Source organism: Planococcus citri, chromosome 1 (assembly GCF_950023065.1).
Source record: "Planococcus citri chromosome 1, ihPlaCitr1.1, whole genome shotgun sequence".
NCBI classification, from domain to species: domain Eukaryota; kingdom Metazoa; phylum Arthropoda; class Insecta; order Hemiptera; family Pseudococcidae; genus Planococcus; species Planococcus citri.
In genome coordinates this window covers 20,557,565-20,571,491 of record NC_088677.1, presented here as the reverse complement: position 1 = coordinate 20,571,491, position 13,927 = coordinate 20,557,565, and the positions used below count along the sequence as shown (strand labels likewise).

The window sequence follows — 13,927 nt, the reverse complement described above, 5'->3', positions numbered from 1 at the left end:
AAATTGACCAAGAAATCTGAAATATGGGATATACCCTATTATCGACCTGCCAAATCGATTGGAAACTGTTTCAACCCGTTTTGAGCTGTTCTGGAGCCTCCAGCAGATTTTTGAAACTCGAAATTCTCACAAAATTCATCAAATGGAGTTGGAAAGCCAAAATCAATTCTGGAAACTAATTTCAATACGCTGTGAAGTCGACATGCACGTAAATTTCGTGTCGTTTTGGAGCCTCCAGCGATCTTTTGAAAATTACCGGAGCCTCCAGTAAATTTTTGAAACTTGATCAAAATGGAGATGGAAAGCTGAAATCAGCTATGCACTCCAATTTTAACACCTTCTGAGGACGACTTAAAGTGAGTTCAAGTAATTTTGGAGCTCCTAGCGACTTTTTGAAAGGTTTCATGGCGTTTTTAGGGGAATTGAAATTTCCAAAAAGTAGCTGGAAGCTTCAAAACCACTTGAAACCACCATGCAGTCGACTTCATATTATTGTATTAAAATTAGTTTGATGAGTAAATTTCGGCTTGCTAACCCCATTTGATGAAATTTTGGGGAAATTTCAAGTTTCAAAAATCTACTGGAAGCTTCAGTAATTTTCAAAAAATCGATGGAGCGGCTCCAAAACGACTTGAAATTCACCTGCAGTCGACTTCATAGCGTATTGAAATAAGTTTTCAGAGTTAATTTTGGCTTTCCAATTCCATTAAATGAAATTTTGTGGGAATTTCGAGTTTCAAAAATTTACTGGAGGTTCCAGTAATTTTCAAAAAATCACTTGGAGGCTCCAAAACGACTTGAAATTTACCTGCAGTGGACTTCAAAGCGTATTGAAATTAGTTTGCAGAATTAATTTCGACTTTCCAACTCCATTTGATGAATTTTTGTGGGAATTTCGAGTTTCAAAAATCTACTGGAGGCTCAAAAAAAAATTGAAATTCACCTGCATTCGACTTCATAGCGTATAGAAATTAGTTTGCAAAATTAATTTTGGCTTTCCAACTTCATTTGATGAAATTTTGGGGACATTTCAAGTTCAAAAATCTACTGGAGGCTCCAGGAGTTTTCCAAAAATCACTGGAGGCTCCAAAACGACTTGAAATTTACCTGCAGTCGACTTCCCAGCGTATTGAAATTAGTTTGCAGAATTAATTTCGGCTTTCTAACTCCATTTGATGCAATTTTGTGGGAATTTCGAATTTCAAAAATCTGCTGGAGACTCCAGAACTGCTCTAAACGGTTTGAAACAGTTTCCAATCGATTTGGCAGGTCAAAAATAGGGTATATCCCAAATTTCAGCTTTCTAGGTCAATTTGGTAAAATTTTGATTTTTTTCTCACATTTTGGCCAAAATTTGATTTTTAAAAATTCACCAAAAATCAAAAAAGGCACTTTAGCATTTGAAATTTTGACAGGTGATGAATTTTTGCCTGCTATTTCGATCTACCTTTGTACGGTTTAAAAAATGTTATGCAAGTCCTATGTTAGAACGCAAAATCAGCGATTTCGGCTGACCTGCCAATCAAAATAGCCGCCATTTTGTAAGTAGGGCCACTTTTTTTTTGAGGAAAAGGGCTAGAAATGTTCCTTAGGACTCCCCTTTTGACCCTCCCCCCTTCACAAATTGTCAAAATTGGATTTTGGCTCTCGGATTTTGAAAACCTATTTTTTGCCCCTTCAATTTTCAAGACAGACAACTTGTTTATCTTACGTTTTTTTTACTCCAACCGATTATATGCAATTCCAAATTTGAAGTTTGTTCGACCACTCCCCGGACATCCTGTATAATTTTTTCTCATTTCAAGAATTTTCAAAAAAAATCAATGTACAGAGGGGACCAAATGCATTGGTTATGAAGACGTAAATTTTGATGAGAACTTTTCCTAAAGAAAGCGAAAAGTCATTATTCTCAATTACTGCACCTTCATTCAGATTACTATTAATATAGCACTTTCGTTGGTTGTTTGTTCTCATTTCTCATTTGGAGATATCTACTGATCCTGAACATGGAGAAAATATTGTCTTCGGTGTTCCCTGTGCGGACATTTTGACTACAAAAATTGAAAACTGAACAAAAGAGTACCTATCGAAGTTTGAAATCTGAATTTTCTGAAGATGAGATGGTGGAAGACTTTAGCTATCACTATGAAGATCATACTATTGAGAATTCAGTAACACACATCAATTCAACATTTATTTAACTTTATTTCAACAGTAGGTAAATATTGATTCGTAATGGGGAAGATATAATGATAGGAAGGAAGTAATGAGTATTGAAGGTTACATCAATCAACAACGCACAACAAAACATAAATAGCAAATTTTTCAAAATGATACAAGATTGCAGGCTTACAACGTATACGTATGTACTATAAGGTACCTAATGTAATATATTTATAAATCTCTAGCTAGGTATCCTAACTTAATTCTATATATAACCCACTAATAGTATATGAACACATTTTCGGGGTGTCATTGCATCAAATTCTGCATTACCTACTACAAGAACATCAAAGCATATTGCAATTCCTCATTCAAGCATCAACCACTTACGAAGGATGGAAGAAAACAACGAAAAGCCTGTACGAATAACGATTGCCTACATTTATTCTCCAAAGTAAAGTAGGTACCTACCTTTTTATAAAGTTTTTTCCAAAGTCAAACATTTAATGCTTCAACCACCGAAATTAATTTTATATCAGTAGGTAAGTAATAACCCACACACTTTACCTATATCTTGATCGATGATCCGCGAATATGAATATTTTACATATTTTCTTTATCGCAAGACGATTGTGAATTTTGTTTTTGTTTCTGAAGCATTCGAATTTTCTGAAATTCCCTCACCAACGAACTAACTGCTTCTTCGTGTCCTTCAAAACTGTCCGACTTTTTGACCGTGTCCGATTCCAAAGTTACTATATCGAACTGGCTTTTGTAATTATCTGGATTTTTATTGTAATACAACGATGAAATTTCTTCGATTTTCTTTTTCGGCGGAAATGTTTCCCAAGATCTTTGTTTCTGAACTTGTTTCTCCATTTTATTCTTGCTACTACCGATGACTAAAAAAATTGCTTTCCTGTCTTTCATTTTAGCGCTGGTTGGTCTGTAAATTGTGATTTCAAAATGTTACTCGAATAGAAAAATTATCTAGGTACTTACCTATTTAACTTAGGTATATATATTATTTCAACTTACAACGATCTAGTAGTAGTATCTCGGTAAAAAACCGATTCCTCTGTATCAGAGTGAGGATACCGTCTGTGACGTCGAGTTCGAGGTGGAGGTGAAGGAGGAGCTGATTTTTTGGTCGGTTTCATTAATCGTTTTTCGGCCGGACAAAAATCTTCCTCGTCTGAGCTGTAGCATCGGTTATTTCTCGAATGGAAGATGGATGTTGCTTCGCTGATGCTTTGGTAATCGGATTCCTTTTTTTCAGCGCCTGGTGGACCTATTGTAGGATTAATGAAATATCGCTAATGGGGATAGGAAGATCAAATGTTCGATAAGGTGTTACAAAAAAGGTTTAATAACCTTTAAATATGGTCGTTTCTTTCCAGCGAAATTCGGCGTATTTTTCCGGATCTTTGTTCGGTTCACCGGAGGGTAAAAAATTTGGCGAGAATTGTTCGTTTCTTTCGTTTTCTTCACTTTTCTAGAAAAAAAATTGAGCGATAAAGTTTCCAAGTTGTATTAAATTTTATTGTAATGTAAGGTTGGTGCTTCACGAACCTGATTACGAGGAAATACTTCTTTAGCTGATCCGCACGATTTATAAGTCGCGTAATTGTTATACAAACTTGATATTCTCTTTGGTTTCACTCTTACACTACCTTCGCTACCTATTCGAATAAAAAACATTCATTTTTGTACAATATTTGGGGGATAAAAGCAATAAAAACATTCAAGTGTAGGTGAATTCTATTTACAAGCAGCGTAAACTTTTTGACAAGACTGATTCGTACACTCTTTCAGTCTGTCTTCAGATTTACTTCTTTCTTTGAAACTCTCAGCAGCTGCAGTTTTTTCCTTGCTTCGAACTTTATCTATTAGTTGAGAAAAAACTCCTCGATTGCTTTTGTGTTCTGATATAGAATGAGCTCGTTCGCCACGAAGACAACTGTCTCGTTTAGGTTCCTCTGAAAAATCAACGATGAGGATTGCAATGGCTTTTAATGATTCAAAAAAAAACAATGGAGGTAGTCTATTACGAGTATACTCACCTCCGGCCAATGATTTTGTTTCAGCGCTGAGAGAAACTGTACTTTGGCAGTGTTTACGAGATAATCCTTTCGAAAACTTGGCTTCCTTTTCGTATCGTAAGCTACACAACAGGAAAATACCCATTATAAAACGGTATGAAAAATTTAAGTGTGTTTTCAGAAAGATTACCGTTGAGGATCCTTTAGCTGTGAAATTTCACTGAGTAAAGATTTAAGTTTGGCTATTTCTTCGCTATCGCCGCAGGATGTAAGCTGGCTAACATACGGTTCTAAATTTTTAGCAGCTACTGAAAGTTGCTTCACTTCACCACGTAGACTGACCACATCCGTCATCTAGGAAAAGTAGGTATGCCAGGAATAAATTGTAAAATTATCGAATCGTTGTGATTATTTATTATGGTGCATGGTAAGGCGGTAGGTATAGCTCACTTGTTGATGGAAAATATCTTGTTCAACATGAATTCGATATAGTTGCTCTTGCCATATAGACTGAAAAACGGTTTTCAAACGTTCCAGTTCAACTTGTATTTGTTCGAGGGTATCGTTCAATCTGGCACAATCCTGCGAGATCACTTGGTGACGTAAAACTAGAGGAGGGGTTGCAGAACGATGCAGAACAGTCACATCTTTACGTAGGTCTCCTAATCGATCTTTGATATTTTTCATCATTGTTCCCAGTTCCTGAAACGTACGAATTTCATTATAGTAATTTCACGAACAGAACACAGAAGATAGCTTCCAGTCAATTTAGCAAAATTTTTAGTCGAACCTCGAAAAAATTGGGAGAAAGCTGAATTTCTCATTATTTGTTCAGATTGGTCTTGAAAACAACCCATCAAAAGTTGCACCTCCCCCCCCACTTGCCGGCTACCCCCGCAAGAGGTCATTAACCTTTGCCGATACAGGTTTTTCGGCTGTATCGCCAAAATGAATGGGTCCGAGAGGAAAAATGTTCGAACAAAAATTGTTCTACGCTAAATTTCCTATCAGCATGGCCAGTCCAGCTTTTCCCAAAATGGCGATTTCACCCTTACTGAGGAGGGGGTAAAATTGTCAATTTTATGAAAATTGTTTTAAAAAATGAAAATCGGCAATGTAAAACGTGAAATCGATTCACGGTAGACTCAGAAATATTTGGACTAAAGTTGCACACTGCAACTTGTCTGCTACCCCCGCAAAAGGTCATTAACCCTTGTCAATCGACGTTTTTCGGCTATATCGCCGAAATGAAGGGTCGGAGGGAAAAAAGTGATTGAACTAAAATTATTCTACGTTAAATTTCCTATAAGAATGGCCAGTTCCGTTGAAATATATTTTTCGATTTTTGGTGAATTTTTAAAAAACCAAATTTAGGCCAAAAATGAGAAGAAAATCAAAATTTTACCAAATTGAGCTATAAAGCTGAAATTTGGGACATACCCTATTTTCGACCTGCCAAATCGCTTGGAAACAATTTCAAACCGTTTTGAGCAGTTCTGGAGCCTCCAGAACATTTTTGAAACTTGAAATTTCCACTAAATTTTATTAAAAGCAGTTAGGAAGCTAAAATTTATTCTGTAAACTAATTTCAATATGCTAGAGAGTCGACTGCAAGAAGATTTCAAGTCGTTTTGGAGCCTTCAGCGAGTTTTCATAAATTACAGGAACCTACTGTGAATTTTTGAAACGTGTATCTTCTGCAAAATTTCATCAAAAGGAGTTTGAAAGCCGAAAGTTTATTCGGATACATTTTGTGGCATTTTTTGAAACACAGAAGTTTCTAAAAATCTGCTGTAGACTCCAAAACGGATTGAAACTGCCTGCGATCCACCTCAGAATAATGTCAAAAATAAGGTGTCTCAGTTTGGTGGAATTTTATGGGAATTTCGAGCATTGAAAAATCTTCCGGAGGCTCCGGTAATTTCCAAAAAGTTGCTAGAGGCTTCAAAACGTCTTGAAAAATCTACCGGTAGTCAACTTCATAGCATACTGGAATTAGTTCATAGAGTGAATTTTTACTTTCCAACTGCCTTTAATGAAATTTCAAGTTTCTAAAATCTGTTGGAGGCTCCAAGAATTTTCAAAAAATTGCTGGTGGCCACAAAATGACTCAAACCTACCAGCAGTTGACTTAATAGCGTGTTTAAATTAGATTGCAGAGTGAACTTTCGCTTACCAACTTCATTTGATGAAATTTTGTGGAAATTCCAAGTTTCATAAATGTGCTGGAGGTTCCAGAACTGCTCAAAACGGTTTGAAATGGTTTTCAATCGATTTCGCTGGTCGAAAATAGGGTATGTCCCAAATTTCAGCTTTATAGCTAAATTTGGTAAAATTTTGATTTTTTTTCTCATTTTTGGCCTAAATTTGATTTTTAAAAATTCACCAAAAATCGAAAAATATATTTCAACTGAACTGGCCATCCTTATAGGAAATGTGACATAGAATAATTTTAGTTCACATACTTTTTTCCCTCCGACCCTTCATTTCGGCGATATAGCCGAAAAACGTAGATTGACAAAGGTTAATGACCTTTTGCGGGGGTAGCAGACAAGTTGCAGTGTGCAACTTTGGTCAAAATATTTTTGAGTCTACCGTAAATCGAGTTCACGTTTTAAATTGCCAATTTTCATTTTTAAAAACAATTTTCATAAAATTGACAACTTTACCCCCTCCTCAGTAAGGGTGAAATCGCCATTTTGGGAAAAACTGGACTGGTCATGCTGATATTAAATTTAGCATAGAACAATTTTTGTTCGAACATTTTTCCTCTTGGACCCTTCATTTTGGGCGATACAACCGAAAAACCAGAATCGGCAAAGGTTAATGACCTCTTGCGGGGGTAGCCGGAAAGTTGGGGGGTGCAACTTTTAATGAGTTGTTTTAAAGACCAATCTGAACAAATAATCATGTGAAATTCAGCTTTCCCCCAATTTTTTCGAGGTTGGACTAAAAATTTTGCTAAAATGACTGGACTAAGATCAATTGAATTCATTTTTTTTACTAAGCTGTCACCTTGACTTGCGAATTAAAACTTCTGCAGTGATTTGAAAATGGTCCATCGCCTTCGAGAGCTTTCATTTTTAACGCGGATTGTTGTTTTTGCGAAGGAGTACCGGTCATCGGATGTATTATTTGAGAATTCGATAGTTTGGTTGGTAAAGCTGTTTCGTAAACTGAAATTGGTTCGGTGGAAAATTGGAATTTAGAATACATATTCAATCACACATTACGAGTTTTATTTAATCATTTAATTGTTTACCTGACTCGTGCGTTTGCTGAACCGAAGATGCTAATAATCGACCTACCCAGGGCTCCAAACAGTGGGCAAACTCTGATCGATAATTGGTTTTTATTTGACTGGATAATGTTGGCCTGTACCAACAAGAAGTAAAATTTATTGAATTTGAATTTTCATTTCGACTCATGTTTTAGTATTCTTAAAGCCATTCGAGCTTTACTACGTTCTTACCTGAGTAATCGAGGTAGATTAGCGACGGTGTTTAAACGATCAATCATTGAAAATACGACTTCCAAAAATTGAAATTTATTCGCAGTTGATGAGAACGACTGACAAAGTAAAATATGTTGTTGAAGTATTGGAAGAACCGTACTCAGGCTGACCAACTGATTACGAAATGATCTTTCCTTCATTTCGTACTGTCTGAAAATATATAACATTTGTCTTAGGTTTTTATTCTGGATACCTATCTACGAATATTTACGTGTACGGAACGTCGAATTGTTCCTCCCTTCTTTCCCTCTCTGGGATTGTTGTGGAAAAAGTCAGATAAGTTGCCCCCTTTGTGGTTAGTAGGGGTTTTATTTGTATGTGAATCAAATATTCATACCTTTGTACTTCCAAAAGGATGGTAGATTGAGTTTTATTTATTGCATCTTGCAAGCCTTGAGTGAACGAATGAACTGTCATTTTTTCTGCATCCGTATTATGAAGCAATTCATCCAACTGCGATCTGCATAAGATTATACCATCTCGGACGGAATTTTGTGTTTCACAAACAGCCTATTTTGAAACAGAAATTTTCAATTTAAACGCTTGATGTGATATGAAACATTATTTTACTTTATATAGCTCTCACCAGTCTTGTAATATTTGCGAAGAATAAATCGTAAGATAGGTACTTACTGTAATGACAGATTCCAGTTTCATGACCGATTGCGTGTAAGCTGTATCCACATCAATACAATGTTGTCTGCTTTCTGCAGGTAAATCGCGAAAACAATTAACGCAAAGCATGATTTTTTGCGACACTAAGTACATAACGTAGGGCTCTCCGTGTATTGGACACTGTTATAAAAGAAGATATAATTGTATTCGAACTGAAATTTAATTCAGATCAAATTCTAAAAATAATATAGGTAGGTAACTTGCTTTCTTCAATCCTTCTTGAGAAAATTTGGACGTTGGTGAAATTTCGTGAGACGAAAACATTTTGGCTCGATGTGTATTTTCTCTGCAAATTCCGCATAAAGCTTGATCTAGGTAATGAAGATAGGTTTAATCTCACAGTAAGATTAGCTTGTATTAATATGATGTTATCACGTAGAGGAAGAAAACTTACTACAAGTGGAACAAAAAAACATGGACGATCGTTCTCGTTTGTCGCAATTGGCACATGGTGGATTATCCATATCGAAAAGTTCGACCAATTTTTTGAGTAATAAATCCGTAGGAGGTGCATTCCCTTCGCATTCGGTTTGAGTCCTGCCAAACATCAACGATAAGTATATAATTAAAAAAGAACATGGAACTCGGTGAATAATTTCACAAGGCTTAGTAGTAGGTACTTTTTTGAGCTACTTACCCACAAAGTGGACAGTGGATGACTCCATTATCCCATCTGTTCTCCAAACACCGCGAGCAGAAAGAATGGTAACACGATAGTAAGCAAGGATTAGAGTAGTAATCCTCGCATAAACAGCAAATCAACGGTTTTCGCGTATTCCCGGGAAAGTATCTGGGTTTTTCGTTTTCCATTTTTGATCTATCGAATGTAGCTTCCATTTTTGAAGACGCCGTGTTGAATTTTTTTTCGGTCTTTTAGAAAATCATCTGCAATAGAATGATGGAATCTAACGAAAAATTGCTAGCATTTTTTTGTGCTGGTTTTGTTCTCATTTGAAATGAATATCGCCGGAAACACATCACGAATTTTCACAGCGACCCGAATACCGAATCTGAATTTTTAGCCGAGCTTACTGAAGTCTGAAAATCAATAAAATTTTGATTTCGCCAATTTTAAACGTGATTTTGCGCGCAAGTCGCGCAAGCTCCAAAGAAGAATGTAGTACGATGTGATGTCAAATTTAGCTCCAACTAAAGTCTCTTTTTAAAGAGTTGCTTCGTGATTGAAGTATTCTAATTTTAATGCTCTCAATTTCTCTAATTTAGTCAAAATTGTGCTATTTTTCAATGGTCATTTTCATTTATTTTTAAAAAAATGAAAAATTTCATCGAACGTCTGAAATAGATGAAATTTGACAACACTGTATCATCTTTCAGTGTGCATTATTCGTTTTTAGCACGTGCGAAAAAAAGTTGTTTGATATCATAAACATACTGATAAAAAAATCAATTCACCAAGTTCAAAAGTTGGAGTATTTTACAATGAGCTTCGAGTTAATAAATTTTGAATGCTGTATTTCAGGTGGGAACAATCCATTCATCGTCCATATACATATATGTAGTCAACTTGCACGAGAACAAGCTGTATTAATTTCGGATTATTTCCAACAGATAAACACCACTGGCAAATCGTACTTCCCGCATAGCCCTTCCAGTCACCACTCCATCGAAGAAAAAGGTTCTTCAACCCCTTTGTTTACATACGATGAAATACTGGGTCACTGGGTCATCATCCTTTCAACTCCGGTTTGCGCAAATATAGTAAAGGTCCACTATACCGTTGAACTGGCAAACTGATTTTACATCTCTGCGGTCGGTACGTGTTTTATTTGTTGGTCACCGTTACGCAGTTGTCTCGCAAATACATTCCGATGTTGACATTTTCACCCACCGAACGTGTTTTGTAGTGGCGATGGCATCACCTCGAGCTAAATGCATATCTAGTTGGAAGAAATGTGATTCGTGTAATACAATTTTGGCTAAAAATGATGTAGAATTACACTCGAAGTCTCACTGCCCTCCTGATTCGACGACTGACTGGTCTTATGGACATATTCACGAAAAAAAGTTGTTCAGTTTTCTTAAGCAGTTCGAACCACAAGGTTGGTACGATACGAGTAAAAATAAAAATGGGGTTTCTGTTTTACTTGAATAATTATTTTGTTCGCAGATAAAAACGAATTGTTTTTCAACGACGTGATACAAATCTCTTTGAGTTCAGCTCAGCTTTGCGAGTTCCCGATCGGTGATCCTGTTATTATCACTGCTAAGAAGAACAGTCGGTCTATTGTGAAACCCTTATGGCCCATAGAAGATAATTTGCTTTCGTCGGTTTTCCTTACCAAGCAAAGTAATGAGAAATTAGAACAAATCTTCGGTTTTGCTTTCACAATCTCATTAATAATCAATTTTTAGGTTTAAGGGAACTGGATTGTTTCGAAGGTCCGGTAGAAGTGAGAAAAATTGAAAATGTTCCTCAACCAGCGAAGCACGTTACTTTGAAGCTGATCAAACCAGAAGTGCTGACGGAAATGCAAATAACTGAGATAACTAAAATGTTGAGTATCACTTTCGGTAACAGGGTTGTTTTTAACGGGCAGTTCCTAATCGTGAATTTCTACGGATTGAAACCCAAATTCAAGGTAACTAAATATCGATTCGTTGCTAATACTCGTTCATGAAATATGTAATAATAATTTCAAACCGATTTTCATTTCTAGATTGTTAACATATTGCCTCATCAATCGTCCAAAGATCCCATGGATAATTTGAACGATGATCTTTCGAATTTGAAAATCGAAAATCAAGAACCAAATAAATTATACAAAATACTCTCGAACACCAAATGGAAAATTCAAACGAGTCTAAACGAAGATACGAAGAAATCGTGCTGTGAAAAATATTGTTTATCGAAACTCGGTGGAATCACTAATATTATTTCTGATTTGAGTAATGTGATGCTTAACGTTCTAATCTCAGATTATACTACAGGTAACTTGGGTACTTATTTGATTAACTCTGGTTTTTATTTCGATGGAAATTCATGCTTGGTGTTTCTTTCAGGTGAAAGTATTTCGTGCGGTGTGCTCATTCACGGTATATCAGGCACAGGAAAAACATATCTTGCTCGAGCTATGATTAACAATACCAAGTTACCAGTAATCCACGTTTGCGTGAGTAATATTTTAATTTCATTATTAATTTTATCGTTCGGTTTTCGCTTGAATAATTTTATTATGATTACAGAGTTGGCAAATAATAAGTAAATATTTCGGCGAAGCTGAATCTCGTATCAAGGGTTTATTCGAGGAAGCTATCGAAAAAGCTCCCAGTGTAGTTCTTATCGACGAATTAGATTCGTTTTGTCCGAATAAAAGTGGCAACGATCAAGAAAGACGAATACTCAGTGTTTTATTATCCATGCTAGATAAACTAAACGATTTCAAAGTTGTCGTATTAGGAATAACGAGACAGTTAGATTCCATCGATGCTGCTCTACGAAGACCGGGAAGGTAACTTGATTACTAATTAGAAATTGCGTAAGCATCCAGCAGCAAAACTCTTCTAACTTTGTATTTTTCATTTCATAGATTTGATTACGAAATCGAAATCCCTGTACCAGATGCTGATGCGAGAATTGAAATTTTACAGTGTTTACTAACGTCGTACAGTCACGATATTTCGAAGCAAGCGATCACGCAATTAGGTGCTGCTTCGCACGGATTCGTTGGATCTGATTTGTCTTTAGCTTGTTCGCTGGCCAATACGAAGGCCATAAATAGTTACAAGTGTGGTTCGGGTACCAGTAATGAAAGTCTGTGTCCTGTTATGAAAGATGAACATCTCACTTGGGCATTTACTCAAATTAAACCTTCGGCTATGCGAGAAATACTGGTAGAAGTTCCTAATGTAAGTCGTAATTGTATTATTTATATAATGGAATTGGGTTCATTTCGAGTAGTAAATGTACTGAATACAAGTAATCGTTGGGATTTCTGTGTATAGGTGAAATGGTCGGATATCGGAGGTGAAAAAGATTTAAAATTGAAACTGCAGCAAGTTCTAGAGTGGCCTACGAAGTATCGAGAATCCTTCGAACGTTTAGGGATCACTCCTCCAAAAGGTATTCTTCTTTTTGGACCTCCTGGTTGTTCGAAAACAATGATCGCTAAAGCAGTAGCTACCGAAAGTAAACTTAATTTCATTTCGATCAAGGTAAGTTGGAGAAAAATTCACGAAACTTGTTAGATCGGTCCGAATAAAATAATTTACATGTGTGTTTAATATCAGGGAGCCGAATTATTCAGTAAATGGGTCGGCGAATCCGAAAAAGCTGTTCGTGAAGTATTTCGTAAAGCCAGAACGGTATCACCTTGCGTTATTTTCTTCGATGAAATTGACGCGATTAGCGGTGAACGTGATACAGACGGTGGTAGTGGATCAAATGTTCAAGATCGAGTATTAGCTCAGCTACTCACCGAACTCGATGGCGTTCAACCGTTGTCTAATGTTACCATTATCTCTGCCACTAATCGACCCGATCGCATTGATAGCGTAATTTCAATATTTTTTCACCCTTGTTGTCTACTCTACTCTACTCAATTACCTACGTTATCGTTCATCTTCTGTTTCATTAATTTTTATAGGCGTTGTTACGACCTGGTCGATTGGATCGAAAACTTTACGTATCACTGCCCGATGGCGAAACTCGACGCGCCATCTTAACCTTACAACTTTCCAAAACACCAGTTAGCGAAGACGTAGATGTCGAAGATCTTGTTCAGAAAACCGAAGGGTACTCCGGAGCGGAGGTAAAATACATATAATAATAATAATAATGTGCTTAATACATTATGTAAAAATAATCCACCAACTCGCTCAATTGATATATCTGTTTCTGTGTTGTATTAGGTCATTGCTGTTTGTCACGAAGCAGCCATGAAAGCTTTGCAGGATGATTTGAATGCGGATGTCGTCAGCAAAAAACATTTTAGCTACGCTCTTTCTATTCTTAAACCTAGAACACCACTGTCACTTTTGAAAATCTATGATAAATTTTTAGAGAATAAGTAAATACATAGTTTCGATAGCGGTTCCGGCTCGACGTGTTCAACCACTACACTACTTGTTCGTATACTGAGGAACTCTTCGTGGCATGGGTACAAAATTGGTGCTATGGAATTTATGTAATGTATCGTTTTTCGTTAAGACTTGATTGATGTTACCGCTGATTTGATAATTTAATTAAATCTTAAGATGAAATATCATTTTACTTTATTTCCAAATTGTGGACAGGAAAATACATATATTTACAGTGATCGTAATAAGTATAGGTAAATTTTTGAATTGAAATTAAAATAACGAAGTGAAAAAAGATTTTTTCAAGTTCGCACAAATTTTCAAATTTTGGCGTTAAAAAAAGGGATAAGTTTAAAAATCGCCCTCACAACAGCTTCATGATTTTTTTTTGAGAAACTTCCAAAATGAATTTTACAGAGCTCGTACTGTACTCAATTTTTTCTAAAAAAAAAAAAAAAATGGAAGTAGGCAACTTTGGTAATTAGAAAAGCTCGAA

At 36.1% G+C, this 13,927-nt stretch overlaps 2 protein-coding genes across 6 annotated transcripts; one reads left to right on the top strand and one right to left on the bottom strand.

Moving 5' to 3' along the window:
• Positions 1-2,172: 2,172 nt before the first annotated feature.
• On the bottom strand, positions 2,173-9,606 carry LOC135849788 (RING finger protein 207-like). 4 transcript variants are annotated; one of them, XM_065370369.1, is made up of 16 exons: positions 9,032-9,606; positions 8,789-8,931; positions 8,599-8,705; positions 8,353-8,514; positions 8,057-8,229; positions 7,678-7,869; positions 7,468-7,580; positions 7,221-7,381; positions 4,656-4,907; positions 4,396-4,559; positions 4,227-4,327; positions 3,933-4,142; positions 3,736-3,845; positions 3,538-3,658; positions 3,202-3,454; positions 2,173-3,109 (listed from the first exon to the last, which is right to left on the bottom strand). In XM_065370369.1, the coding sequence occupies exons 1-16, from the start codon at positions 9,229-9,231 to the stop codon at positions 2,767-2,769; spliced, it is 2,805 nt and encodes a 934-aa protein (XP_065226441.1). In that variant the 5' UTR covers positions 9,232-9,606; the 3' UTR covers positions 2,173-2,766. The 4 variants fall into 4 exon arrangements, with proteins under 4 accessions (XP_065226441.1, XP_065226442.1, XP_065226443.1 ...); XM_065370370.1 differs by having other exon boundaries at positions 3,202-3,445; XM_065370371.1 differs by having other exon boundaries at positions 3,969-4,142.
• A 136-nt stretch (positions 9,607-9,742) lies between these two features.
• Positions 9,743-13,614, top strand: LOC135849789 (ATPase family gene 2 protein homolog A). Of its 2 annotated transcripts, XM_065370373.1 has the most exons (13): positions 9,743-9,874; positions 9,964-10,168; positions 10,260-10,454; positions 10,523-10,702; positions 10,768-10,994; positions 11,073-11,343; positions 11,416-11,525; positions 11,599-11,864; positions 11,943-12,261; positions 12,358-12,567; positions 12,643-12,906; positions 12,999-13,163; positions 13,264-13,614. In XM_065370373.1, the coding sequence occupies exons 3-13, from the start codon at positions 10,265-10,267 to the stop codon at positions 13,423-13,425; spliced, it is 2,364 nt and encodes a 787-aa protein (XP_065226445.1). In that variant the 5' UTR covers positions 9,743-9,874; positions 9,964-10,168; positions 10,260-10,264; the 3' UTR covers positions 13,426-13,614. The 2 variants fall into 2 exon arrangements, with proteins under 2 accessions (XP_065226445.1, XP_065226446.1); XM_065370374.1 differs by having other exon boundaries at positions 9,964-10,454.
• The last annotated feature ends 313 nt before the right edge of the window (positions 13,615-13,927 follow it).

Excerpts from the sequence above, each read along its gene's own strand:
- LOC135849788 (XM_065370369.1), bottom strand. The coding sequence starts at position 9,231 with ATGGAAGCTACATTCGATAGATCAAAAATGGAAAACGAAAAACCCAGA. Across the intron at positions 7,382-7,467 it reads TCAGCAAACGCACGAGTCAG|TTTACGAAACAGCTTTACCA; the intron begins GTAAACAATTAA and ends AACCAATTTCAG. Across the intron at positions 3,659-3,735 it reads AAGTATTTCCTCGTAATCAG|AAAAGTGAAGAAAACGAAAG; the intron begins GTTCGTGAAGCA and ends TTTTTTTTCTAG.
- LOC135849789 (XM_065370373.1), top strand. The coding sequence starts at position 10,265 with ATGGCATCACCTCGAGCTAAATGCATATCTAGTTGGAAGAAATGTGAT. Across the intron at positions 11,865-11,942 it reads GCTCTACGAAGACCGGGAAG|ATTTGATTACGAAATCGAAA; the intron begins GTAACTTGATTA and ends TTCATTTCATAG. Across the intron at positions 13,164-13,263 it reads AAGGGTACTCCGGAGCGGAG|GTCATTGCTGTTTGTCACGA; the intron begins GTAAAATACATA and ends GTGTTGTATTAG.